Raw genomic sequence first — 27876 nt, 5'->3', positions numbered from 1 at the left:
ATAATCGCTAAGCTTATCCAACAGCATAGACATTTGCTGACTCAACAAGGGCGATCAGAAAATCAGCTCATTTTCTCAGAAAGGTGGTTGCTATAATTTAGTTCTTCTGATTGAGAGCATCTCAGTAACTTCAAAACTATTTCTAAGTAAGGGCGACTTACCTGATTTACAAAACAGCAACAACAAGAGAATCAGACAAAGAGCTCGTTTTGGTTTGTATTCAACTGCCGCTCTTAGAACTGCATGTTTATTTGACTGTTTGCGTGAAATAAAAATGAGCCTAATTATCAGTAGGAATCTGCAGACAACGCTGCCCCCTGGAGGCGGCTCAAAGCCGACAGGTGGTTGAAATACCGCGTCTACAGCACAGACAGCTTGTATTTTTGGTGTCTATCAGAACCATCAGGTGAGATTAGTGAATATAACAGAGTGAGCTGCATGCTGAGGCAAATCTACAGTGTTCTCTAGGTAATCTCTGCTGCCTTTGAGCGTCGCCGACACGATATTCCTCCAAGTTATGGACCTGGCGGGCAGAAGCATGCTCGTATGCTACCATCAAACGATATAAGGCATTACTCATACATTACAGACTGATGTAAAAAGCACTTAACATTTGTCACTAATGACTATATTATGGGACTATTACTGGTAACCATTATTCATTAAATCAAAAGAAATCAAGTGACAGAATTCCTGAATATGTCACCGTCTGGAGTCGTCTTCATCTCCAACTCTCAGGTTGATTTCTGGATTCTTCATGGGAATTTCAAACACTTCTACTGTGCCCCCCTCGTTCTTTCACTCCCTGGATATGCCACAGGGAAAATGAGTCAAGTGTCCAGTGGAACAATGGACAAATCCAGGTTGAGTCAACATACCTCTAATAGATGAAAAGTACTCTTGTTCTGGGAAGGTTGGCATAAGTGGGATCGACCAACTTGCGCACTCTGGAGTAGTTTACAAAGCCTCTGATGAAAAGCATGAAACCTGGAATGTGGCAAAGCAAACGAATGAAAATTTGATGTCTGCCTAGGACGGATGACTTACAGACTGGCAGAATGAATAGTTGACCCCAGAACCGAGCTGCACGATGTTACATTTGAGCATCGACATCACAATGTCTACGTACACCATCGTCACATCACAGGTCATGCTGCCATGTCGGACTAAACGTGGTATCCAATGTTAATGGCACCTGACCATTAACCCGCTGCAGTTACCTATAGGAAGCCTAAGTCTCCTCCCATTCCGGTTGGCTCATGGGTTCTCAGAAGAATGAAAAAATGAATGCAAGTCAATGGGGCTAATCCCTTTGCCTTGGACCCTAGATCACACATATGTTGTACTTTAAGGCTGCAACAAACAATTATTTGGAGCATCGATGAATCGGATGGGGTCTCGACTCGATTAATTGGATTAAACAAGAAAATTAAAAAGTTTCTTGGGAAACTTTTTCCTCTAACAGCACAACATGGTTGTGCTTTGTTAACAAAGTTGTTAAATGTTAAAATAAAGTTAATTAAAACATCCTGGATCCTTTTCTACGCTTTCTTTATTGAAGTATCAGATCGATACTCTGTAGCAGCAGATTCTCAAAATCAAATGATTTGGACTCGAGTGCAAAAAACCTGATCAGGAAAAAAAAATACACACATTTCAGTTTTTCAATTTAAATATTGCTAGGGAAACATTTTTCTCTCCTTCCTTTACTTTAACAACAGAACATGATTAGAAAACTGTTCAAATAGTGTGCAAAGCAACATGCTGTCACCTAAATATATCCATAATTAAACTATGATCAGTAAAATTTAATGTGTTTCATTAACATGTTCAGTAGTAAGCTACTGAAATGTTAATATTTTATTTCTACTGCTTAAAATGTAATGGTGACATATCTATTATGCACGGTGTCATGAAACTCCAGCAACACGTCGTGTTAGTTGTCCAGTTACTTTCTTTATTAGTCAGCCACACCAACAACACTTCCTTTTGCTACTCCGCCTCCCCGCTACATCCCCGGTACGGCAGCCCCTTCAGGACATGCGGTAATCTCACAACATCTCCCCTTTCAAAATAAAACAAAGCATTATAAACAAACGGTACTGTTGCCGACTGCTGAACAGCAACATCTTCCGATCTCTGAACGTATTACTTATCTAGAAGTGAGAATTGTAAGTGTTAACTAGAAATGGGAACTTAAGTTATAAAAGAACTCTACTAAACAAACACAGCTGGTAAGATGTCAGCATTTAACTTCCTCAGTCTTTCACACAAGATAACCAAGTACCTCTTCTCTCAACCTGGACGTCCTAGGGGTGGACTACCCCCAGGCCAGCAGGGATTACCCTGCCCTAGAGAGAGAAGGCCATGTCCTTCATTATCAGTCTCGGGACCTCAGAGGCAGCGTTATTACACACCCCTTGGAGGTCAGTCTCTTGGGAGTGGACTGCGGGAGGGACATTGGAGCAGGAATTGCCGATTCTTGATCATGTGGTGGCTCCTGGGGAACCTCCACCATCACATCTGAGGTGATTGAGCTGATGCACCAACCAGTTGCTGCTGCTTCCCTGGATCGTCCGTCTCGGGGACCGCCATGAGATGACGTCTATTCCAGCGAGTTACGGTCCCCGTGTCCATTTCCACCACATAGGATCTTATGTCTCCCGAACTGCCGATGACTTTGGCAGGGGTCTTCCATCCATTATTATCATCCAGTTTCACCCGGACAGCCTGTCCGGGCCGCAGCTCTGGAAGAGGACGAGCTGAATGTCTGCGGTGTAGAAATACTTGTATGCTTCCTTGGCCGTGTTGTCATTCTGATAGACACGATCCAAACTGACTGGCTGAGGTCGTAGTGATTCCTCTAAGGCTGGAACCATAGTTCGAATTTGTCGACCAGTCATTAGCTGAGAGATTTATCAGCTTGTAAAAGTTTGCTGTTAGCAGGACTACAAATCAGACATTGGCAAGTCACATATATGACATCACCACATAATCTCCTCTCCCCTAGCAGCTACTTCTTACCACATGACCAGATTAATGGTGTTGTTTTTTTTTCTCCAGAAGGAAGGGTTTGAAGTTTGCTGAACTTACAGCCATTTTCTCGTTTGGTTCGGTGACGTCACTTTCACAAAGCGCATTTGTAGTCCTGGACTTATTTTCACACAAAACCCAAAATAGTGTTTCCCCCATTCTAAAATAAGTGCGTTCTTGATATCGAAATGCTTCTTTAAAATTCACGGACATCGTATGTGAAATCCATGGCACAAAACAAGCGGAATTAGAAAATTGCCATTTTAGCCCCATTGACCGGCATTCAGTTTTTCATTCTTCCAGGGACCCATGATGCAGAAGAAGATGGGCGTGACTTATTCCCATCTGTACCTGGTCGGCCCTGCCCGCATAGCTCCAGTCGGCCCCAGCCTGGCCCGGTTGATTCCACACATCCTTGCTCAGGTATGCAAGGAATGCAGTCAGAGACATTTTCAGCTTCTAGGTAATCAGCATGATGATGAATGATAATGAACTGAGCATGCCTTAAGCCCATGTGGGCTGATTCTACCCACCAATCAGAGGCTTGCTCTAATGAAAGGTGTGAACTTGCTGACTGATAAAGCTTGGTTTATGCTTGACGCATTTAATTTCCGCTTGGTGATGCGGCTCGCGGATGGAACGCGCTTCACAACTTGCAGCGTTTATGGTTCGTGCGGCTTGTCTCTGCGGTGAGCCAATATTCTCCCAAACTGTAGGGGGCAGCATGGAGCTCTACGGCATGCATCCAACACTACACCATAGAAGTAGAAATTACTGTTGACAACAAGGCATTCCAGCATTTTTTAACAGCGTCCTCGTCTTTTCCGACAGTGCGAGCTATTTCTCTCCAAGAATTATTAACTACATGTTGATCACGGTGATCTTTGAGAGCTGAAACATACAAATGTCTGTATTTACGAACCTCTGCCATACTAGTTCTTGCCAGTCCGCCATGTTTTTCCATAACCAACTGTCCGCGTGGTTAGAAAATTTCCTAGGTGCGCGGTGCTGAAAGTTTGGGCCGTGTGGAGACGCGGTGGAGGGGCGGGTTGTTAAAATGACGCAACTTTTCCGCGCGGAGCCGTGGGAACGTCGCGGACGCGTCAAGCATAAACCAACCTTAAGCCGGCTTATCAGTCAGCAGTAGGTGTGTTGGCCCTGGTCAGCCTGAAGCAGACCACCTCAGAAAGAGGGCTGAAAAACAGTCTCGCTGCATCCTGAAAAAAGGCAGGCCACCAAGATATGCAAGCAAGCTATGCTATCCGGACCGGGACGACCAGGTACAGATGGGAATGGCCCTTAAGGTTCCATATGGGTAACCTGACCTGTTAAACCTAAATGTTTTTGAACCAGGCTGTAAACATGTTTACTTCTGCTGTCAAGTTAGCATTTTTAACATGGGACTCGATGGGAACTTGCTCATTTTTTAAGCTGGCCCCTAGCGCAGTGATACCCAACTCCCTTCCGTGGGCCAGTGTCCAGCATGTTTTCGTTGTTTCCCTAATCCAGTGTTTCTCTACAATTTCTATGATGCCCCCTCTAGGATGCTTATAGCTAACAGGTTATTTGTTAACCAGATGAGTGCAACATAACTGAAAGTGATTTTCGGGTCATCTGTTTGAATTTCTGTATTTTTCTTCTACAGGGTTAGAAAAAACCACAATGTGAATTCTTTCTAATACCATGCTGGATTGTAGATCTCAAAATGTTTTTGGGAAAACCTAACAGCAGCATCGGCCCCGGCTCAGATAATCCACACACCTTGTGACTTCATATTATATTATTTCTACTGGTTTAAACTGAACCTGATCCCTGCACAGAGGAACCCCACCCCAACCATGTCTATCACATCTGTACCCATATCTAACCTCCTGGGACCCAAACCTGTATTTGGTTTGATTTAAAAGAAAACACATATCTAGCTATTACAGATCAGTCGACTGTAATTAACAGAAACAAAGTTGCAAAACTTTTTATTCTATAAAAATGAATTAAATAAAAATGTCAAATATCCTAAAAAAAGAAAAACAAAAACATTTTTTAAATTAAAGTCAATATAAAGTGTCTATAAATAATAAAAAGGTCTAAGTAGGAGAATAACATTTTAAGGTGCAAGAAGCCAATGTCCACATATATGAACACGGGGCCCTAGGAGGTTAAATAAGAGAAGAAAAAGTTTTTTATAAGCACCTAACTGCATAAGCTAAAATAACCCTGATGTTCCTAAATATGACTCTCTGTATGAAACAACGTGTCTCACTCACCCAGAGCCAGGAACACCCACCACAACCAGTACTGTCCATCAAAGTAACCGGGGAAATAGGTGGAAAACTGCAGAAAAATGAGAACGTGTTTGCTGTGAAGAGCTGCTGGCTGATTTTTAACAACATTAAATGTGTTTGAGGTCACAAAAACCACATTTCTGCAGCAGAACAAGCCCACATTAGCACAGCTGCTCAACTGGTTAAGATGGTGCTTCAGTAAACAGCTCTTACCCTGACGATCAGGACCCATTTGATGAGAGACAGACCGAAGCCGGAGATGGCTCCATATCGACCAGCAGCTGATGTGGTCAAGCAGAACGACAAAAAGAAGCCAATCCAGTTGAACAGGAATGCCACTGTTGGCACAAAAGACACTCGTTAGTAGAATAAACTGAAATGAGCCCAGCAAACTTGTGATAATTAAACATTTCTTTTAAAGAGGTAAAAATCTTTTACCACTTTTACATAAATGAATGAGCTGAAGCTGAAAACTCCACCTATAATCTGAAATAAGCCTGGATTTGTCACCTCTGGAGCCTAAAGTTTAGATCATTTAGCTTTTCATTTTTATTTCAATCCAAAAACCACCCAAACCAGTTGTGTGATTTAAGTAGTTACAGGATCACCACCAGGAGATCAGCCACTCTGGTTTCTTCTCAGCTGCAGGTTAAAGCGAACTGATCCCTGTCAGATCTGATGAACAGACCCTCACGATGAAAGACACGATCGAGTATGGAAGCTGAGTGACGGATTAGACGTTCTTTCAAGTGATGCTCTCGTCAGAACACGACTCTCCTCTCATGTGAACATTTACATTTACATTTCCCTCAAAGCTTTACGGACAAGAAAATCAGGTGTTACGATAAAACTTCACTCAAATTAGTAAACCCCTAAAATTACAGACTGTCTTACTGAAGAACGTGAGCATGAAGATGCCGTCATTCCCTATTCGCAGCTGGTCCGCATCCTCAAAGTCATCTCTGGCCACAAAGTCTTCATCCTGAAACAACAGGACACTCGCTCAAACAAACTTCTAGTCCGTTTCAGATCTACGTAAATACTCAGTCATAAGAGGTGCTACAGAGATGGAACAGTACCGAGACTCTTCCAGGAACCAGAGGGACGGCAGCCTCGGCCTTGCTTCTCTCAGCTTCATCGTAGGAGGGCAAGGTGGTGGCGACGTTGTAAGACGGAGGGTTGGGAAATCTTCCTCCGTCTTCCTTGTACTCAAAAAAAGCTGTGGACACAACGAACAAACGACAGCAGTCCGCAATAAAAGAGTGGAAAATACAGAGGAAAAGGAGGAACAGACAAAACAGAGGAAAGCTGAGGAAAAAACAAATGAACAGCTGTATTTGTGTTTTACCAAACGTTTTTGATGAAACGCTACATTTGCTCCATCCATCCATTTATTTTCAGCTACATATCAAAACCTCATCAGGGAGATATCCTTAAGCCGGGCGTACACTGTGCGACTTTTTCACTTTTTTGAGACGATTTTCCACTCGTGCGAGAATCCACAAGATCAGGGCGAGTTTTGCGCCGAGCGTCGTGTAGTGTACAGGGGGTTACGAGAGGCGATTAACACCATGTGACCAGCTACCGATCAGCAATCGTGAGCTCGCACAAACTTCTGGCGTGTTTGATATTTTGCTCGTCCCTCGTGAGGGTATCGCACTGTTGAAGCGGTGCTGCGAGCAGCTGCTCACCCGCTATTTCCCTAATAACACACATTGTTTTTGTTTCTACACATTTTTTTACTCACAAAGATTGTCAAGAAAGTGTGTTTGTCGTGTTCATGTCAAATTAAACTGATCACAAAACACAGATTTACTTTCTTTATTTCGTTTTCCTCATCCAACCCCCATAAATCCCTGTGTGTCCTCCTGCAGCACTCCCGAAGGACAACAGGCAAAACAAGACAAAAAAGTCTGACGTGTTGAGTAAAAACTGCTATTTTTAAGCATATTTTTAGGTCTGACGTGTTGCTACCAGATGTACAGTGTGAGCAGTCAGGTCGCTTCCGAGAACTGGGTCGTACAGTGTGAGCACATGACTCGTGAGATCTGCTCTGCGAGGAAGTCGTACAGGTTGAGCTGAAGCTGAGTGCTACGAGTGAAAAAGTCGCACAGTGTCCGCCCGGCTTAAGGGAGAGCCCAGCCACCTTGTGCAGAAAACCCATTTCAGCCGATTGTATCCGCGATCCCATTCTTTCGGTCACTACTCAAAGCTTGTGACCATAGGTGAGTGTAGGAATGTAGATCGGCCAGTAAATCGAGAGCTTCGCCTTCTGGCCCAGCTCTCCCTTCACCATGATAGATTGGTACAACGCCCACATCACTGCTGACGCAGCACCAATCCCCCCATCTATCTCACACTGCATTTTTTTCCTCACTCATGTACAAGACCCCCAAGATACTTAAACTCCACTTGAGGCAGGACCTCGTCCCTGACCCAGAGAACACATTCTGCCCTTTTCCGACTCAAGCTCATAGTCTCAGATTTAAAGAGGGGCTGAATCTCATCACAGCTGCTTCCCACTCTGCTGTGTATCGCTCCACTGAGAGCCCGAGATAATGATCTGATGAAGTCAACAGGACCATGCCGCCTTGGCGGAGTTCAACTCTCACTGGTAATGAGCCCGACTAACTGCAGCATTTGTTATATTACCACATTTTGCTATTAAAAAACAAAATTTCAATCAAGAAATTCTATAAAAATTTGCATTCAAAAGAACTGAAAGCAACCAGTAAGGCAAGGCAGCTTTAATTATATAGCACATTACATACACAGAGGCAATTCAATGTGTTTGAGAAGTGATGACTTAGCTGCTGAGAAAGAAAAATAATTTTCACTTCCCTAAATAAAACAAAAGGAAAGCAGCAGCTGGGAGATCAGACATGATCTGGAAGGGGCGTGCTACAGCGGAGAGGCTCATTAGCGGTACAAGTGTCCATTACTGTTTGTTCTCCTCATAAAAAGCCAAGACTTTTATCTGGGTCATTTGGCACTGATCCAGGAATCCTCATTTGTGTTGCACCAACAGTAACAGCCCTGGATCAGATCGATGAACTCATCCAGGAAGCTCTGTGCTGCACCCACTTATGCAACACTGACCTATACCCTCTTAAGAGGCCAGAGCTGAAACAACACATTTAGAGCTGAGGAAAATAATCAAATAATCGATGCATCGGGATGCGGACATTAACGATTCTGCATCATAGAAGAGTACGCCATAATCGATTATAGTGGAATGTAGTTTGTTTTTTTTATCGGCGGCACCAGCGCAGCGTCCAAATCTGTCAGAGTGAGTGTCCTCCACAATTACAAAGTGGTTCCGCCTTAATGTGGTACTGCAGGGCTGAGCGCTAGAGTCGTAACCCGAGACCGAACCGGAACCGAATCAGCCCGACCGGTTGAGGTTGAGGGGCGGGGTCGTCTGTCTCTTTAATTAAGGGACACGGAGAAGTTAAAAGGAGAGCGAAATACAAGATAGAAGTTCTTGTTCCACTTTATTCTTTTGCTTCATGATGATAAACTGATGTTAAATTCAGCTTAAAGAGAAACTGGGAGGAAGCTTTGGTTCATTTTAAGTTACAGGAGATCTTGTCTCCTATCTGCTCCTCCAGAGACAGCATGGACATGAGGGTCACATGGTGAGGGTCACACAGGACAGGTTAGTGGAAAGGTTTGTAGTTAGCTGGTTAGTGAAGGAGATCCATCAACTGGGTAATTTAATCCTAATCCAGCCCACAGCCTTCTGCTGGTGTTATTATCAGGAAGAATAAAACACACATCTTAAATATTATTGGAAGTGCAGAATTTTTTTTATGTTTTATTCTCTGCATCAAACAGAACTTGATTCATTCTCCAACATTTCAGAAATGAACCACTGGGTTCAAATCGTGGTTCGTGGCGTTGAACAACAAAATGGTTTGTTTCACTTTGTTAAATCTTCTTAAATGTTTAAAATGTTTTGTCCTAACCTGATGTGAATGGAGAGCTTTGAGGGATGGCAGGTTGTGTCAATTACATTTGATAAAATAAAATAAATAAATAAAAAGCAAATATCTGACATCTTCTATTTATTGATGAAAACAAATCAATATGAAATAATCGTGATGCATAGGGATATCGAATCGAATTGAATCGTTGACCCAATAATCGTAATCAAATTGAATCGGGAGACAAGTGAAGATTCGCTCTCCCGGCTGTTCTCATCCACAGCAAATTACACAAAAAATGACCAAAGTGCTTTTCAAAACTCTGTTTAGTTACCAAGACCTTGTGCTTCAGTTCATACGGCAGAGCTCCAGTCAGACATGCTCTACTCATTTCTTTAGAGGACTTCATGAAAGCATCATTATAACCAGTAAATTATTAAACAGCTGCTGTTAAACCAGCCTCCACATGAAAACTCCTGACAGGCAGAAGTCAGGCAGGGGAGGATTTCTGCACAACTTTAAAACAGATTCTCACTGTGTTGCTACAGTTTGAGACAAATCAACAGCTTTGATGATGCAGTTTCCAAAATGTCTCCAAATGTTTACAAGGCTTCTCGTTTTCCTCTCGTGAACTGCAAAAGCCTCCCTCTTATGTTGCTGAAATTCAAAAACATGCAAGAAAACTTCAAGTAGTAGATTTTCTCTGAAAAAGTCACACTGTGGGCACCTGGAAACCATTTAGTTTTTTTTTTTTTTTATTATTTAGTGTCTGCAGGTCAGGAAGTGCAAGCATGTGAGACAGGCTAGGCAGGTGTTGGTGACACATAGACCCTTTGAACATTATGGTTTACATCCCGGTAACTGTACACATCCACATAACACTGGAGGACAAAAACATCCTCCGCAGCTGCTATCCAGAGTTGTTTTTCTGTGATTTAAGTTAAGAAAATAAAACCCAGGGATATGACTATTTTAGATCATCTAACGCAACTTTGTGCAGATGATCAAAAAGTTACATCTCAAAGCTAACAGTGTTTAGAGCAGTGCTTCCAGATCTGTTTGAAATAGCTATCGAGCTGTGAGACGACAGTTCTCAGAACTGGCCGCTAGTTTGGGGATATTATCTGTTATCGATTAACATGCCTGGACTTTACACAGCTGAAGCAACAAAGGTGTAACCGGATCTCTTCTGCATTGTGTGGGTTAATGATGAAGGATCGCCGGGACACGGTTCAAGGTGAACAGATGCTCTGTTTTTTTTTCTGACGAGCTCAGTAAAAGGAAACACGAAACAAACAACATTAGAGGCCAGCCAGATCTCAGGAGGGACAAGTGGTTTATCAATACATAAATAAATAACTTATATATTTGACATACCCAATGAGCTCAGTAAACACAAAACGAATTACATAAAGGCTATCCGCTCCAATTGCAGAACACGTTTTGTGTAATTATGTAAAAAGACACTGATTTAACTCATTTACAAAGGCATATGTAAATGGTGGTCACCGGGGATGTGCCGTCTTCTTACCCCCAGCCAGAAGCTGGGGGTGAGTAGCCTGGCAAGCCAGACTAAATAAATGTATTATTTATTATCACTAGGCTAGGGGGTGATATCTTGAGCGTGTGATGTCACGCATCAAGAGTCTATTAAAAAACAGGTATGAGAACATTCTGCATACATTTAGGGTCAAATTGTGAACAAGTTAAGATACTTTAACTAAATTTTAACACCAAAGATGCAGTTTGTTCTCAATTACATCAGGTGCACAGCCAGACCTGGTCATGAAAGGAAATAAAGTGAAAATGTACATTTTGTTGCAATTGTGTATTTCCAAATAGTCACAGCACAATGAGATTCTGGCTTTAATGACCTTTGCTGGTTGCTTGCACTGATTTTGAATACAACACTGTCAATTAAGATAATAAATCATGTGACAGATTCCTGAGGAGATCGAGTCAAACAAACACTGTTAGCTAAAGCAGTGTGTCTCCTAACCTGCATTCGCTGCAGTGACGCTGCTGTAGGGTGGAGGTGCGTCCTGAGCACAGCTCACCTGGGAAGGCTGGGCTGGCTCCTCCTCATTCACCAGCTGAAGAAATGTCATAAGAGTCAAACTTAAATTACATGCTTTCATTTATTAATTTCTAAATTATTGTCCATCCATTTATTTATCCATTACAACCATACTTGATACATGATAATATGTGAAACTCTAGTAAGTGGGATCTGGGAAAGAACATCATAGCACATTATTATCATCATGGGAGTGTGTAAAAGGGGATTCATGTAGCTTTATTTGTCAGCTGTAGTCATATCCAGGGATTTGTTTAAAACACCGTTTTAGAAAACTTTGCAAGCGACGTGTTATTCCATCAAAACATTACTATTTTATAACTCTTCAATTAGTAAAAAACTTAAAATAAAACCCAATAAATCCTGGGTAAGCAGCATATTTACACTTCATGCTCGAGACCTGTGATGCTAAATCGGGCAATTCAACTTAAAAATGCAACATTTCTGTTATTTTTTTACATTAAAAAAGCCAAAAGGTTCCTATGATGATCAGACTAAATGACCTGTGTAAATATAACGATTTCCATGAAATGTTTTTTTTTCTTTTGTATGATATCGAGGCTATAAACAAACAAGACAGCAGAAATAAAACGCCTAGCTTGTTAAATAAGCTCTGTCACGATGGTTTTAAACCAGCTCAGATGTGTCGTGAACAGTCTCTCAACTGGCTCTCATGACTTTTTACGTTTAAAGTATTTTACAGTCGCTGGTTTAAAGATCGGTTTGACAACAGCAGAGCAGGACCGAAAGGCATCCAAAGTTAACAAAATGGGATCGTAGGTGACGAATACGTGTCATGATGACAGTCAATCAAGTTTTTAGACTGACAACAAAACCGAATAAAACGTGAATCTTTAATTAAAACTATCTTTTCAATGAGTGTTTTGATGCTGGTTTGACTAACACGGAGGACGTCCAGGCCACACACCGTTACTAGCTTCCAAATCCAAACAGCATGACCGTTATTTAGGCCATGAATACAGTAGTATGCAAGTTTACTCTAGAGGAGTTTTTGTTTGATATAAGTCGATGTTATTTATCGCTACTTTTGGCCCCCGCCCGTAAACAAACGTCGGTGACACTTCGCAGAAGCTAGCAGTTAGCATCGTTTCCGCGAACCCCGACCTGTTACTTACCTCCTGATATCTGACGTTACTGTTTTGTTCTGCCATTGTGGAAGAGAAACCAAATGTGTAAAGCTTTCCCCTCTGACTTCTGCTATGAAAATATATCACAGAAAATGAAGCTTTCCAACGAAAGGTCTCCTCCTCTCAGTCGGCCATCTCCTTTCCGAGACAAGCAAGCCGTTCTGATGCTGCATTCAGGTAACGTCGGGAATTTAAACAGTCAAAGCTGTTCACAAGTCTGAACGGTCATTGCAAATCTAGAATTATTACCGAGAATCAATTAAAATATAATAAAACAAATTATAGTAGGAACAAAATAAAATATCCAAATTAAAAAATTGATGTTACTATAACATGTAGATTACTTTTGCCAGCTGGTTTAGTGAGATTATTAAAATTACATGGAGCATTGAAAGGCAACAGCAGTCTTTCCGTGTTGTCATGTGATCTCGCGCGCCTAAGTAAAACCATAACACCAAACCTTAAAAATCAAACGTCTTTTATTAAAAAGAACCAGAAAATGAGGGATTTACAAAACAAATGTTCTAGCAAGTCATAATGAGTGTTAATGGTGAGCTTTCGCACCGCCATCTTCACCAGAACATGAAGAAATAATAAGAATCACAGGAGTGTTAGTTTGTATTAATAATAAATGCATCAGGATCTCAGAAGTGTGAAAGCGATCTCCTCACGTCTCTTTGGGTGGATCCACCAGCCTGTTATGCACGTGCATCATCCCTAAAGAAAAAGCAACATGCAGCATTTTTTCCTGACATCCAAAGCAAGTTTGTCTTTCTTCCATTAAGGCTCTAATTTGTGATGACTGACGTGCACACAGTCCTCCTGCACAGTAGATGTTTCACGGTTACCTTTGAAATATTTCACAGTCTTGACTCGCAGCTCCAGGGTGGCATCTTCATCACAAACAAAAAGAGTTTGTGGGTGCTGCTGGAACGCCGACACTGTCCACATGTGATTCACGCCCTCCTCTATAGCCTTGTATAAAGCAAAGGCCTTGTGTCCTCCTGTGATGAGAATCATGACCTGGCAAAAAGAAACATGTGTCACTCAGATTGTGCACTTTCAGACAATGAAACTGGTGTGATAAGTCTGAGTCGATGCAAACACCAACACAGACACAGAACACAACACAAGACAACTGAGTCCGCTAACCTCCTTTGCATCCATGACGGTACCCACTCCCACTGTCAGAGCCATGGTGGGCACTTTTGAGAGATCTCCATCAAAGAATCGAGCGTTGGCCATGATAGTGTCCTTTGCAAGAGTCTTCACCCTGGTTCTGGACACCAGGCTTGAACCAGGCTCGTTAAAGGCAATGTGGCCATCAGGTCCAATACCTGAAACACAACAAAGATTTGTTTCAAGTTTTCCTTTTAACAGTCACGACTGCACAGTTCCTAACCAGACCTGACCTCCAACAAACAGCTCAATCCCTCCGGCAGCTTTTATCTTTTCTTCAAAGGCGTCACACTCTGCTTGGAGGTCGACAGCGTTTCCATCAAGGATGTGGGTGTTCTCCGCTCTGATATCGATGTGCTTGAACAAGTTATTCCACATGAATGAGTGGTAACTCTCAGGGTGATCTCTGGGAAGCCCTAAAAAGGAGTTTATAGCAGTAAAATGAAACCATTTCTCACTGTTTTGTTTGATGCCAGAACAAACACTAAACACTCACCTACATATTCATCCATGTTGAAAGTTTTCACGTACTGGAATGAGAGCTCCCCATTTTTGTAATATTCAATCAGCTTTTTGTAACAACCTAAAGGGGTGCCTCCTGAAGATATGCAAAATACATCTTTAATTTAGTCAGAAGATCCGAGCAGAAACAACTCCAACAACACGGTTGGATTGATCATGGAAGCAAGGTGCAGTAAAACACACATGTGCACAGTTTCAGGAGGTGTCCTCTTACCTGTGGGGAGTCCTAACGTGAAATATTTGTTAGGCGCAGGTTTAAACTGTAAAATTTTGTTTCTTATGTACTTTGCAGCCCACTCGCTTGCCTGGTCGTAGTCATTTAGAATGATCAGCTTCATGGTTCTGAAGGAGAAATCACAAGACACTCCAGTGTTGAGTCAACTCAGAGTAAAACACACCTAAATCAGACTTTAGACTCACCAAGATAACACCAAGCACCAGACTGGTCCTTTTATGAGTCAAAAACAAGCTGGAAAACTGATGTGGCAACTTTATCTAAGATTTCTAAACAGAAAGTACGTGAATGTCTCTAAAACGTGAAGCGATCGCGATGAATCTGTCTAGATTAATCTCTGCCTGCAGCTCTAGGTCGCTTCAGCCTGAATCCGGATCAATCATGTGACCTGTCAGCGAACACACCACGGGAAGTGGCGTTCACGGACTCGCTAATAAAGTTGGAAATATGGTCTCAATTTGCTAAGTAACATCAAATGCTAACCACTTCGACAAGCGTCCTCTCATTTGTGGCAAAAATCCTTGAAGGATGTTTTATAAAGCTGAATTCCTACAAATGAGTGATAACTGAATTTAATAGGATAAGCAACGGTTTAGCTTCAGAAGCGCAGTGTTGGTTAAACATTAGCGATGCATACAAGCACAAACTTAACAGTAGTTAATTCCAGTACCCATTTAATTTTAAGTTAACTTGTACCAATTATTTTTATATCATGCTTTTGTTTGATGTAAAGACTCAATTGTAACAAAAATATAGAAATCCTTTAAAACGTAAGCTTCATTAGCAGTCAGAGGTAAAAACTCATGTCAGTTGTTTTCATTTACCATGATTTTATACTGTAAATAATCACATTCTTATCACAGTGATAACAGTGTGAGAGTTTCAATCACTTTATTAAAACCATATTGTGACACGGACCAGAACAGTTACAGAGCACACAACAGAAATAAATACCATCATGTGTACAGCGCTCATTATCAAACAGAGTATTTGCAGCTGGTTTTTGATTTAGGTCATCCAGAAAGACAGAGGGCATGCTTTATCATCAGACAGATGTGCCACCACGGGCTGAGCTGGGTGTGCCTGTCATTGACTGTCGAGTGCAGTTCCTATAACACTCCTCCAGCTCTGATATGCAGCCAGGCCGCATCTCAGTCTGAATCCACCAGCTCCTGTTTAGCTTTGCAACAGGAGACAACCGGGCTGCTTTAATCAAGGTCCATATCGGGTTTGTTCTCCGTAGTTTCTGAGGCTGGATTCCCTGTGTTTTCAGTTGCTTCCTTGTCTGCAGGCTCCTCCTGGGGCTTCTCCTGTCCATTGACGGGACCATTCTGCTCTGCAGGCGTTTCCTCCTTGGGGAGCTCCACCTTTGGTTTGGGCTTGGTCACAATAGGGTTACAGGCAGTGAACACCTCCTGGGAAGTCAAACCAAACCAGTTAAACGATTCCCATCCATCAGCACAATAATACATTACTCGTCTCTCCACTGATCATCACTCACTGCTAAACGATTAAAGGCAGGTGATTATATTTTTGCCCATGTTCATTTGTCCTATTGCCAAATATCCCATGAACCACTGGCTGGATATTAATGAAAGGTTCAGAAAGCAACATTACACAGACACCTACTACTGACCAACTCTAATAGTCATCCACATTCAAGATGGCTGCCACAGCCATGCAAGCTTTGCAAACATAAAAATGTGTAAATCTAACAGTAATGGAGCAACAGTTTCACAAGGTCATTCACAGGATGCTCTTAGCCTGAAGACGACCTTTGTTTAAAACCCTGACATGACAAGTGGAAGGCTATCTGCCTAAGTGTGGCACTGTCAAGAGCATGCATTTGCATAATTATAAATAATTATAAATAGGGATGTCCTGATCAGGTGTTTATGCCCTCGAGTCAGATTTGTTTTGATGTCGACGATCTGCCGAGACAGAGTACAGATACTTTTGATACATGAAAAGGATAAAGAAAGCGAAGAAACAGATCCAGAATGTTTTTCAAGAACTTTGTTTTGTTATCTTGTTTTTTGTTTGTTTGACTATTTTCCTGTCCTGCCCGTCTCCGATCTTCCTGCATCTCCTCTCAGTCCTCTGGAAAAACTGCAGCCTGACTTCCTCCTTTTTCACCTCACGAGTTACTTTCAAACCAAGCAGACCAAAGAGATCTACCGACAGCAAAAACAGCGGAGTGTGTGTTGTGCAGAAGTTTCAGTGAGGTGAAATCGCCAGAGAGGGTGTGAAAAAATAACAGGCAGAAATTACCAGCGAATATGAGCGGACATGCACGATCGTGTGTTAATTATATGTTTTTGGTGGCGCCGCTTTGAGAACGTTATTTACTGTGGCCGTGCGCAGGACACCGCTGCCTGCAGAGCGCATGAATAGCCAGCGCTCCTCAGCTCCGCTCAGAGGAACCCCCGTATGCTGAGAGTCCATATAAATCCTGTAATATAAGTAGAAACTATCTTTTTTCGGGCTCGTTCTGGGTGAGTACGTTCAGAGCTTCCAGGTACCGGGCTCCGCTCCCCTGTAATCTGACGTCAAACAGAGTTCGGATCGGGTCTGAAGCCACGTGATCGGGACCGATTTCCAATCACGTGATCGGATCTGGACATCCCTAATTATAAAGAAATCTGAAATTACAATTTCACATGCAAGCATTTTCCATCAGCTGCGTGGTCGTTACTCGTGGCTGTCCCAGGAGCTGCTTGTGTGATCGCTCACCCTCGTCTTTGCTCTGATGTCTTTAACTTTAGAAACTGGGTCTGCAGTCAGGCTCTGCTTGCTTTGCTGGTTCATGGCACTGTTCATCCACATCATTGCATCAGTCGCCAGCTTGTCGACCTTGTTGACATCCGCCTCATCTAAATGGTCGTACAGCTCATCCTGAAAATAAAGCCAAACGCTAACACTTTATTTCATAATAGAGGATACTTCTACTGATCCCTGGTTTAACGGTTTGCAAAGTGAACAAGTAAGAAGAGACAAAACAAGTGGGAGTGGCACCTTCATTTTGTACGCCTCAACAAATTTCATGTATTGCTGAATTTGTTTCCCCAGCTCCTCAAAAGCTTTGGGTCTGTCTTCAGCCTCCAAGTACCGCTCCAGGATGGGCTGACCCAGTTTCTGTCATCAACACAATGAACACGTTAGTTCAAAAGACCTTAAATGAGAGGAGAAGGGACAAAAATCTAATATTTACCTTCAACTCGGCCAGCTTGTCGATGTAAACCTGTTTGGCCTGGTCCTCTCCATCCTCATAAAGCCAGTTCTCAGTGTCCTCCAGCTTTAATGACAGAGCGTCTCGATCCTGGAGGAACAAAGAAGTAGTGATTCTAAATTGTTTCTGCCGTTGTGAAAAGCAAGTGAGTGGTGAACAGTCACTCACAGATTCACCAACGAACTTCTCCAGCATCCCGTGCAGCTTGTCCCTCATGTCATACACGTACTCCTCCACGTTATTCTTTGCATCATTCCTCTCCTTCTCCAGCTTGTCCTGCATGATCATCTTACCCTGCAGAGAACACAAACAGCAACTGTTGCTGAACGCGGCTCCAATCACAGAGCAGGATGTGATAACCAGGTGTGGTGCGGTAAATGTAGCCACCTCGTTTTCTACAAACAGATTCAGCATGTCGTTCGCTAGCTGCCACTGAGGGCTGTTTTCTATGGGAAGCTCCATCACTTTTGTTTTGACTTTGGCCTTTTTGGCCTGAGGGGGCTGGTCGGACTTCTTCTCACTCTTGTTCTCCTCCGTGCTCGTCTAAATATGGAAAAGAATAAGAAATGAGACTCGAAGCACCAAAGAACAGATCCAAACAAATACTGATTTATCGGTTGTTCATGTGCTTTATTCAAAAAATATACTGTATATAAATTATAATAGACAGGGCAGGGTTAATAGATTTATGTATAACAGACAATTAAAAGCTTGTCAAATATAATTATATATTTTTAAATAAAAATAAAGCATCTTACTTCCATCTCCTCACTCTCTGGCGGCGTCTTCTCTTCTGTTTCTTTTGGAGCCTCCGCCTGAGTCTGCTGCCCAGCCTGGTCTGTCTGCATCTTGTTCTGAAAAATCACCCCAAAAAATTGTTGTTTCATAACAGAAACACAAGAGGCAGCCATGTTTTTCTCTAATCGTCTCAGACTTCCGAGGAAGCTCAAAAGTACACTGGCAGCCACTGCTGTAATACTAAATGGTTAAAAGGGTAAATGGCCCGTATACGTATAGATCCTTCTTAGGATCCTACAACCCCCCAAGGCGCTTCACAACACGATCAGTGATTCACCCATTCACACGCCTGTGGTGATGAGCTACAGTGTAGCCACAGCTGCCCTGGGGCGACTGAAGCGAGACTGCCAAACACTGGCGCCAACGGTCCCTCCGACCACCTCCAGCAGGCAAGGCGGGTTAAGTGTCTTGCCCAAGGACACAACAGCAGCATTCTCTGGTGGGAGCTGGGATCGATCCAACAACCTTCTGATTACTGGACAACCCGCTGTGCCTCCTGAGCTACTCAGGGTATCTGCAGGTTTAAGGGAGCCAGATTTAAGACTTTTTAAGGCCACTTTGACCAAATTTAAGCTTGTCGTCGTCTTCCTCCGCTTATCCGGGTCTGGGTCGCGGGGGCAGCATCCCAACTAGGGAGCTCCAGACGTCCTCTCCCCGGCCAGCTCCACCAGCTCCTCCGGCAGGACCCCAAGGCATTCCCGGACCAGATTGGAGATGTAACCTCTCCAACGTGTCCTGGGTCGACCCCGGGGGCCTCCTGCCGGCAGGACATGCCCGAAACACCTCCCCAGGGAGGCGTCCAGGAGGCATCCTGACCAGATGCCCAAACCACCTCAACTGGCTCCTTTCGATCTAGATCCAAATTTAAGCTATTTTTTAAATTAAATTTAAGCTATGATTTCCAGCTATTGCCTGGAACCGGTGCTAACCACGTCGCAAATGTGGGATTAGCCATCCAGTTACCATTAAATTTGCACTTCTCCATGGTGCAAGCACCCACTAGCTTAACCAGCTAACGTGCTCATCTAAAAATAGTCCCCTTTCACAACCAACTGAATGTGTACGGTTCCGCTTACGCCAACATCGTACACAAAAAATGCTGAAATTCACGAAAATGTCAGAAATAAAATAATCTAGTTTATTGGGTCTTTGGTAATTTAAGACCTTTGGAAACTGTATTTAAGGATTATTTGTCATTTTTAAGGATTTTCAAGGCCTTAAATTTGGAAAAGTACATTTAAGACTTTTTAAGGACCCGCGGACACCCTGGCTACTGCTGCCTCCTAATCATCATCATAACAATAGTTATTAATATAAATAATTTGTCTTACCTCTGCGTCTTTGTCGCTGGCCTGTTCCGTTTCCATGGGCTCTTCCCCCTCATCAGACTTTTGCACTTCAACCAGAGAGGCGCTGGACACGCTGAAGATGCCATGAATGTTCACTCGCACCTTGACTTTCACCTTTGAGCTCTCCCCAGATGCCTGCGGGACAACTTTCTGGATCACAAACTGACCTGGAGGGGGTGAGAAAACAGCTTTACTATCTGGAAGGAAAAAAAAAAAAAGGGGGGGGGGGGGTGCAGCTAAGCAGGTCACGGCAGGAATGTAATGGTTCATCAGTAGAAATCAGGGAGCTCCTGTTTCTTACCAATAGTGGGGTCAGGATAAGGCAGCTCGCTGGGATTACTGTAGTACGCCTCCAAGGTGAACGGCTCTTTCCGGTAGAAGGTCAGCACTTTGGAGAAAGGTGCTGGGTGGTTCTTAGGAAACACCTCACAATCACTGAAGACACAAGACATTTAGTTTATGAATGCTCGTACCCAAAGCTGCAGAAACAAACAAGGCTGTGATTTACTGTACCTCAAACCTTCCTCTGCAGCAGAATGCCACTTCAGAGAGATCGGATAAGGAACAACGTCTGTGATGGAGAATTCTCGGACTTTGAAGGCAGGAGAAAGTATTGCACACTGTGGGAATAAAAAGTGATGCTTTATTGGTGACGCATTTCACGCATGTTACAACTCCTCAGCAAGAGAGGCTGAGACGGACTGTAAAACCTGAGTGTAGATACCTGCAGGGCACATCCTCTAGCCACTGCTTCATCAGCATTCAGGGTGGTGCTCAGCTCTTTCCCAAAGAACTTGCTGATTCTCTCTTTAACAGCTGGGATTCTGGAAGCTCCGCCTATTATCTCTACCGCATAGACGTCTTCCTTTTTCAGTTCTTATCAAAGGAAAGAATTAAAACCAGTTCAAGCTCGTGCTTCTGAACAGAGTCAACAGGGCAGTGAGGGATTTCAGTCAGAATAAAAAGAGAGAACTCTACTCACTGGCCTGTTCCAACAGGCTGTGCAGAGGAGGCTCAACTCGGGCCAAAATTTCAACACACATCTCTTCAAAGTGACCCCTTAGGCAAAAAAAACAAGACAACTTGGGTTTTACACACACAAAACGTCCCAGTAGCTGCAGCTAATCTGCTGTTCGTCTACCTGTTCATGTGTCCAGAGACATCGATGTCGTTCATAAAGCATTCGATGTTCAGCGGCAGGTCGGACGAGTTGGCGCTCATTAGCTTTTTCAGTTTTTCACACTCCTGGTAGAGCCTGACCAGAGCCCTGGGCTTAGACTTCACATCGAGTTTGTACTTCTTGCCAAACTCCTCACAGAAGTGATTGACCAGAACCTCGTCAAAATCTTTTCCTCCCAGCAGCGGGTCACAGGCTGTGGCGAGGACCTGGGGGGTTCGGGAGAGAAATGATCGGATGGGGATGAAAGTAAGCAAATTACAAAATTGTAAAGTCTTGGTAGAGTGAATATTTTAGTCCGTACCTTGAGTTTGCCCTTGTTAAAGGCACACACTGAAGTCTGATATCCAGAGTGACCCAGGTCCACAAACACCACGTTCCTGGCTTTCTCCTCCGGGGCAGGGAGGTCCTGCTTGTAGATTCCGTATGCCAAAGCAACTGCAGGAAAACAGTTAAATTATTAATACGAGTCAGACTTGAAGTGTTGCTTTGTGACTCCTTAATGTTATTCTGAGCCTAGATCTACAGCCGGCCAACATCCTCCGTCAATAAATCTTGCAGCAGACCTGCAGTTGTCTCATTCATGAGCCTCAGACAGTTGAGTCCAGCGATCTGAGCTGCATCAATCACCGATCTCCTCTCAGCATCCGTGTAGTAGCAAGGGACCTGGTCACAACAAGAGACGCTAGATTACACATCTCGCCAAAGTATTCAGACCCTCATCAATTTTTCACTCGGTTATATTGCAGCCATTTGCTGAAATCAGTTAAATCCATTTTTCCCTCATTAATGTACACACAGCATCACACACTCACTGAAAAATAGAATTTTAGAAATTTCTGCAGTTATTAAAAAGAAAACTTGAAAATCACACGGTCCTAAGTATTCAGACCCTCTGCTCAGTATTTAGTAGAAGCACCCTTTTGAGCTAATACAGCCATGACTCTTCTTGGTACAGAACAACAGGTTTCTCACTCCTGGACTGGCAGATCCTCTCCAGTTCTGTCAGGATGGATGATGAACGCTGGTGGGCAGCCATTTTTAGGTCTCTGCAGAGATGCTCAACTGGGTTTAAGTCAGGGCTCTGGCTGGGCCATTCAAGAACAGTCACAGAGTTGCCAATGAAGATCTCACAATATGAAAAGTTGTGAGAGTTTTGAATAGCTTTTTTGAACAATTTAGTCTGTTGAGAGTTTTAACGTTTGAAATCAGTTTTTTCTTCCTGATGGTTTCTGTTGATTCAGAAAAGGGTAGAATGCCTTCTCCGGGTCAGGGATGAGGTCCTGCCCCAAGTGGAGGAGTTTAAGTATCTCTGGGTGTTGTTCACGGGTGAGGGAAAACTGGGGCGTGAGATCGATAGGCGGATTGGTGCTGCATCTGCAGTGATGCGGGCGTTGGACCGGTCTGTCGTTGTGAAGAGAGAGCTGAGTCAGAAGGCAAAGCCCTCGATTTACCGGTCGATCTACGTTCCTACCCTCACCTATGGTCATGAGATTTGGGTGGTGACTGAAAGAACGAGATCGTGGATACAAGCGGCCGAAATGAGTTCTCTCCGAAGCGTGGCTGGGCTCTCCCTTAGAGATAGGGTGAGAAGCTTGGTCATCCGGGAGGGGCTCGGAGTAGATTTGCTGCTCCTCCACATCGAGAGGAGCCAGTTGAGGTGGCACGGGCATCTGGTCAGGATACCTCCTGGACGCCTCCCTGGTGAGGTTTTCCAGGCACGTCCAACCGGGAGGAGACCCAAAGGGAGACCCAGGACACGTTGGAGGGACTACGTCTCTCACCTGGCCAGGGAACGCCTTGGGATTCGCCCGGAGGAGCTGGCCCAAGTGGCTGGGGAGAGGGAAGTCTGGACCTCTCGCCTTAGGCTGCTGCCCCCGCGACCCGACTCCGGATAAGTGGATGAAAATGGATGGATGGATGATTGTTTCTGACAGCAGCAAAATGTATGCTTCCCTTCTGACTGAATTGTCGTTGCAGCTTGTAGGTGTAGACTCTCAGTCATCCTGGACATGATCATCCTGAGAGTTTTAGATGAGAACAGCTGGACTTCTCTGGTTATGCTGAAGACAGTATGCCCCTCATCCTAGAGACTTCTTCAGTTCCCATTCTTTAGTTGTGCTCAGAAACACACACACTGATTGGGCTGCAAGTCTTTTTTTCATTCCTTCATGAAAACTTGTTTCTATTCTAAATTAAGGTGATGTTATTGTTCATAGAATTAAAATTCACAATGGAGTTCAGATTATTTCATCAAGTAAAAGCTGTGGTTAGCTGGCTCACTTAAAACGTTTAAAGTTTTGGGATCCTGCCACTTAAAGACCAAGTCACCCCAAATCAACTTTTTTTCTGATGAACTATATAAATGCGTGTCTAATCGTGCTGCAGACACGTGTAGTCAATAGTTTTGCACTTTAGTGCATTTTAGTTCAATTTAAAATTTTCTGCCTAAAACTATCAGTGTTGTGATAGTTAGAAATATTAGATTAGAATAAATAGAAATTATTTAATTAATTAGCTGCGTGTTCTCCTGTCCTCCGGGCCCCCCGTTGTGAGCCTGTGTGTGTGTGTATTTGTTAGCGGCTCCGCCCTCTCGGTCTGCTAGGCAACAGCATTTGTTGCATTTTTCAAGCAGGACGTGGGAGTGGAGTATTACTCTGGTAGGGGGTGACTTGCTCTTTAAAAGAATTGGAAATCGAAACGAGGAATTGGAATCGTTTACATTCAAACTATGCCGAACCCTACAGAATACTTGGGACCTTGTGATATTTCAGTTTGTCTTTAAAGAGCAAGTCACCCCCAAATAAACTTTTTTTTGCTGATTAAATAAATGAGTGTCTAATTGTGCTGCAGACACGTGTCGTCAATAATTTGGCCCATTCAGTGCATCTTAGTTCAAATTTAAATATTCTGCCTAAAACTGGCAGTGTTGTGCCGTTGTCAGGTTAAAACTCTGCACTGTATTTTCATTTAAATCTGCCACCACTATTGGCTAAGAGGTATGCTATGATGTAAACTTGTACATTATGATGTCACAATGCTGTCGTGAGCCTGTGTGTGTGTATTTGTTAGCAGCTCTGCCTTCTCGGTCTGCCAGGAAACAGCATTTGTTGCATTTTTCAAACATGAAGTGGGAGTGGAGTTAGACTCTGGTAGGGGTTGACTTGCTCTTTAATGACTCTGCAGAAATTTCTAAAATTCTTTGTTTTTCAGTCAGCATGGGGTGCTGTGTGTACATTAATGAGGAAAAAAAAGAATTTAATTGATTTTAGCAAATGGCTACAATTTAACAAGGAGTGAAAAATAGATGGGAGTTTGAATATTTTCTGTACCCACTCCAGATCGGCTGGAAACAGCCAACAAAAACAAGACCAAATCAGCTTTTAAATAGAAGCATGAACCATCTATTTGTGACAGGTTATATCATGTAAAAGCTGTGTAACAGGGTGTGTCTTCGTGCACACTTACAGACACAACACAGTCCGCCACAGGCTTCTTCAGTGCATTCTCTGCTGTCTCCTTCAGCTTGGTCAGCAGCATGGCAGTGACCTGCTCGATGCTGAACACCTTCTCCTCCTCCATGTACATCACCTTTGATCACAGAAACAGGTGTTCTGCATGACTCAGCTCAATATACATGATACACTGAAGTCACAGTCTAACAATACAAAAGTCCATATGATTTCTTATTTTTGATTTGCATTAGCCACAGATGTTTTCAGGTGAAATATCAGTGCCTCATCTCAGTCTTTATCAAAGGTCAACCTGTGACTGATTTTTTTTACAACTCCATACAGCAAAGGATTATTTTAACCGGCTATTAACCGTTAAGGGGTGTCAATAGCCGGTTAAAGACATTTTGATAAACGTGCATCCCTCCCTACTAAATTTATTTACTTCTTTATTTAAATGTCAGAATTTAAAGCTAATTGAAAGATTCCCACTCTTTGCTGCAGAAAACTTGAGTGTAAATGGCCTAAAAGTACAGAAAACCTTTATAAGACTGAAATTTCATGAACAAATATGACATTTTCGAGCGTGGCTGTGCTGCGAGATTCTTCTTACCTTGATGCCGGTTGTTCCTGATGGCATCTGTGCAATATCATAGACCAGGCTGTTTTTGAGGGACTGCACAAAAGGATCTGAAAATGCTCTGCCATGGAACCTCTTGAACCCCTGGACTGTGTTCTTGGAATTTGTGACAATCTATGTATGAGATGGAAAAAAAAAAACACTTCTGTATCAAGCACTAAATCAGAACAAATCAGAAATTTAGGACTTAAAGAGCAAGTCACCCCCTACAATAAACTTACTCCACTCCCACTTCATGTTTGAAAAATGCAACAAATGCTGTTGCTTGGCAGACCGAGAGGGCGGGGCCGCTAACAAATACACACACACAGGCTCACAATGGCATTATGACATCATAATATACCAGATGACATCATAGCATACCTCTTAGCCAATAGCGATGGCAGATTTAAATTCAAATAAAGTGCAGAATTTTTCCCTGACGACGACGCAACACTGACAGTTTTAGGCAGAATATTTGAATTTTAACCAAGATGCACTGAACTGCCAAATTATTGACTACACGTGTCTGTAGCATGATTAGACACTCCTTTATATATTTTATCAGCAAAAAAACGTGATTTGGGGTTGACTTGCTCTTTAAATGCTTTCTTCTGAGTGAATGTTGTACTCAAGTCCACCAATTTTCATGCTTGGTGCATCAAACAATTAATGGTGCTTCTTTTATTATGTTAATAATATGTCCACTGGTCCTCAAAACATTCACAGAGCACACCTGACTTTTTGCAGCTGCACCAATTGATCGATTCCTGGGTCCAAACGAAACACACGCTCTGTGAAAGGAAAGTGCCATAAAATTAAATTTATAATTAAAAAGTCGACTTTTCCCGTTTCTTTTATGTCACATCAGTTGTTTTATAATGGCTATTATGTGTGTGTGTGTGTGTGTGTGTGTGTGTGTGTGTGTGTGTGTGTGTGTGTGTGTGTGTGTGTGTGTGTGTGTGTGTGTGTGTGTGTGTGATTTAAACAATCTGAAACCTCTTATTTTGTTTTATCATTCATTCACATGGAGTCCTTTAAATCTCTGTCGAGCTTTGTTTTTCCAACATGTTTTGAGAAGCTTTGCTTTTTATTTTGAAGTTCGTCTCTATATCAACCGTAATTATGAACTTTATGGATTAAATCACCTATTTTTGTGTGATCTGGGTTTTTAAACCAAGCACAATAGATGGATCGAGCCGTTTTGACAACCAAGGGAGATGCTACCGGCCTCATTTTAAAATCATGTACAGATTCAATCACCTGACTAATGTGGTTAATCTTTCAAACATGTACTCCAATTAAAGTTAACAATAAATGTATAACTGTATGACGTGGGAAAACACACCTAAAAAAGAATAAATTTGATTTAGCTAGCGTTAGCTTAGGCACTCACATGCCGCTTCCTGTTGTGAAATCTGTTAGCATGCTAACTAGCTAGAATTCATCCTTAGCTCTACTCAATTTAGTGATGACCTCAGACACGATTCATTCGCCCACAATACTTTAAAGCAGCAAGAGCCAAACCACACATATGTGACTCTTCGTACTTACGGTGTGCATCGGTCGCTGTACTCGTTAGCGACAGTTTCAATCCCCCCGGCTCTTGCTACTGCTACATAGCAGTTCATAAAGCCGACGTCAAAACCTACAACCGACATTTTCCCTGCTCAAACAAACCTGTTAAGTTATAATAAAGAACAAAATAAAGTCAATTTGTACTAAAAGCAACAGCAGCTACTACGGTGGCTTCGAGTCAACAGACAGTTATCCACACTGACTCTTGTTCCATGAAACTGAGCAGCAGCGTGCGGCGAGATGAGCCCAGAGCTTTCAGGAATTTTCTGACAGTCCGTCGTTGAATAGCGTCTCACTGCAGACTGCACGACCGTGCGCCCCCTACCGTCCAGGAATGCCACTGCAAGCGTGACAGGTCGTTCTTTCATTCCTTTTTCTCTAAAGAATTTTCGTAGTTTTTGTCACTCGTTTTAGAAAGTGACACTCATGTTATATAGATTTTCATGATTATGGCTTACAGAGAAGGAAACGCTAAAATTAGTTTCAGAAAATTACAATGTTACATAGGATCCATTTTAAAAAGGGCGTTTTCAACATTGTTGTCAGAATTCTAACAAGTGTTCTTTTCTCTGCATCAGTATTTAGTTGGACCTCATTTAACCTGAATTCCTGCCGTAATGCAGCATAGCATCAGCCTGCAGCACTGATGAGGTCTAGTCAAAGCCTAGGTTGCTTTGATTGCAGCCTTCTCATCACCTGCATTGTTGGTTGTGGTGTCATCTTCCTCTTGGTAATACTCCACAGATTACCTGTGGGAGGTTTAGATCAGACCAGCTTGCTGGCAAATCAAGTCCAGTAAGCAGCCTTTGGTGCCTTAGGTGGTGTGGGCAGGCACCAAGTCCTGCTGGAAAATAAAATCAGCATCTCCAATAAGCTCATCAACAGAAGAAGGCACGAAGAACTATCCCAGTAGATTTCTGTGCCGACTTTGAACTTCAGTACGTTATGTGAACCGTGCATTCCTCACAAGGGTCATCGGGAACTCATTGTCTAAAAGGAGTGCCAGAAAGCCCACACATGCAAAGTAACAACCTGCTAACTCTATGCAGAAAGGCTGCAGCTGGAATTTGAACCTGAAACCTTATCACTGCAATGCAACAGTGCTACCAACTGCAACTTAGATGCAGAAGTCTGGGAACAACCATCTTTTGTGACATCTCTCTTTGAGGAAGGTGTCAATTATTGTTCCCTGGACGTGTCCAGTCAGCGGTCTTCCCACAGTTGTTTCTAAGACCATTTAGAGGCTCAAGAAACCTTTACCCAATGTTAGTA

At 42.9% G+C, this 27876-nt stretch overlaps 3 protein-coding genes across 3 annotated transcripts; all 3 read right to left on the bottom strand.

Moving 5' to 3' along the window:
* Positions 1-204: 204 nt before the first annotated feature.
* On the bottom strand, positions 205-12713 carry LOC107375081 (NEDD4 family-interacting protein 1). The gene is made up of 8 exons (XM_015943438.3): positions 12455-12713; positions 11241-11334; positions 6395-6534; positions 6210-6297; positions 5529-5653; positions 5298-5364; positions 879-987; positions 205-805 (listed from the first exon to the last, which is right to left on the bottom strand). The coding sequence occupies exons 1-7, from the start codon at positions 12488-12490 to the stop codon at positions 881-883; spliced, it is 657 nt and encodes a 218-aa protein (XP_015798924.1). The 5' UTR covers positions 12491-12713; the 3' UTR covers positions 205-805; positions 879-880.
* A 214-nt stretch (positions 12714-12927) lies between these two features.
* On the bottom strand, positions 12928-14785 carry gnpda1 (glucosamine-6-phosphate deaminase 1). Its single transcript, XM_015943427.3, has 7 exons — positions 14588-14785; positions 14382-14509; positions 14142-14243; positions 13879-14061; positions 13619-13803; positions 13315-13489; positions 12928-13183 (listed from the first exon to the last, which is right to left on the bottom strand). The coding sequence occupies exons 2-7, from the start codon at positions 14503-14505 to the stop codon at positions 13134-13136; spliced, it is 819 nt and encodes a 272-aa protein (XP_015798913.1). The 5' UTR covers positions 14506-14509; positions 14588-14785; the 3' UTR covers positions 12928-13133.
* Positions 14786-15276: 491 nt separating this feature from the next.
* On the bottom strand, positions 15277-26886 carry hspa4b (heat shock protein 4b). The gene is made up of 20 exons (XM_054738975.2): positions 26808-26886; positions 26581-26706; positions 25763-25820; positions 25021-25161; positions 24424-24546; positions 21522-21621; positions 21260-21393; positions 20920-21164; positions 20761-20837; positions 20503-20654; positions 20292-20398; positions 20080-20213; positions 19761-19945; positions 18390-18485; positions 18019-18174; positions 17800-17925; positions 17614-17721; positions 17418-17537; positions 17136-17297; positions 15277-15817 (listed from the first exon to the last, which is right to left on the bottom strand). Exons 2-20 carry the CDS (start codon positions 26685-26687, stop codon positions 15611-15613), a joined length of 2538 nt encoding a protein of 845 aa, XP_054594950.2. The 5' UTR covers positions 26688-26706; positions 26808-26886; the 3' UTR covers positions 15277-15610.
* Between the last annotated feature and the right edge of the window lie 990 nt (positions 26887-27876).

The sequence above is a fragment of the Nothobranchius furzeri genome, chromosome 1, assembly GCF_043380555.1.
Source record: "Nothobranchius furzeri strain GRZ-AD chromosome 1, NfurGRZ-RIMD1, whole genome shotgun sequence".
Classification (NCBI taxonomy): Eukaryota; Metazoa; Chordata; class Actinopteri; order Cyprinodontiformes; family Nothobranchiidae; genus Nothobranchius; species Nothobranchius furzeri.
Note: the sequence above shows the minus strand (reverse complement) of the source record. Positions and strands in the feature narration are given on the sequence as shown.

Excerpts from the sequence above, each read along its gene's own strand:
- hspa4b (XM_054738975.2), bottom strand. The coding sequence starts at position 26,687 with ATGTCGGTTGTAGGTTTTGACGTCGGCTTTATGAACTGCTATGTAGCA. Across the intron at positions 20,214-20,291 it reads GCTGCAGAGGAAGGTTTGAG|TGATTGTGAGGTGTTTCCTA; the intron begins GTACAGTAAATC and ends TTGTGTCTTCAG. Across the intron at positions 17,926-18,018 it reads ATCTGTTTGTAGAAAACGAG|GGTAAGATGATCATGCAGGA; the intron begins GTGGCTACATTT and ends TGTTCTCTGCAG.
- LOC107375081 (XM_015943438.3), bottom strand. The coding sequence starts at position 12,490 with ATGGCAGAACAAAACAGTAACGTCAGATATCAGGAG. Across the intron at positions 6,298-6,394 it reads TGGTTCCTGGAAGAGTCTCG|GATGAAGACTTTGTGGCCAG; the intron begins GTACTGTTCCAT and ends CTGTTGTTTCAG. Across the intron at positions 988-5,297 it reads GTGGGTGTTCCTGGCTCTGG|GTTTCATGCTTTTCATCAGA; the intron begins GTGAGTGAGACA and ends GCCACATTCCAG.
- gnpda1 (XM_015943427.3), bottom strand. The coding sequence starts at position 14,505 with ATGAAGCTGATCATTCTAAATGACTACGACCAGGCAAGCGAGTGGGCT. Across the intron at positions 14,062-14,141 it reads CAACATGGATGAATATGTAG|GGCTTCCCAGAGATCACCCT; the intron begins GTGAGTGTTTAG and ends ACTCCTTTTTAG. Across the intron at positions 13,490-13,618 it reads CCGTCATGGATGCAAAGGAG|GTCATGATTCTCATCACAGG; the intron begins GTTAGCGGACTC and ends TCTTTTTGCCAG.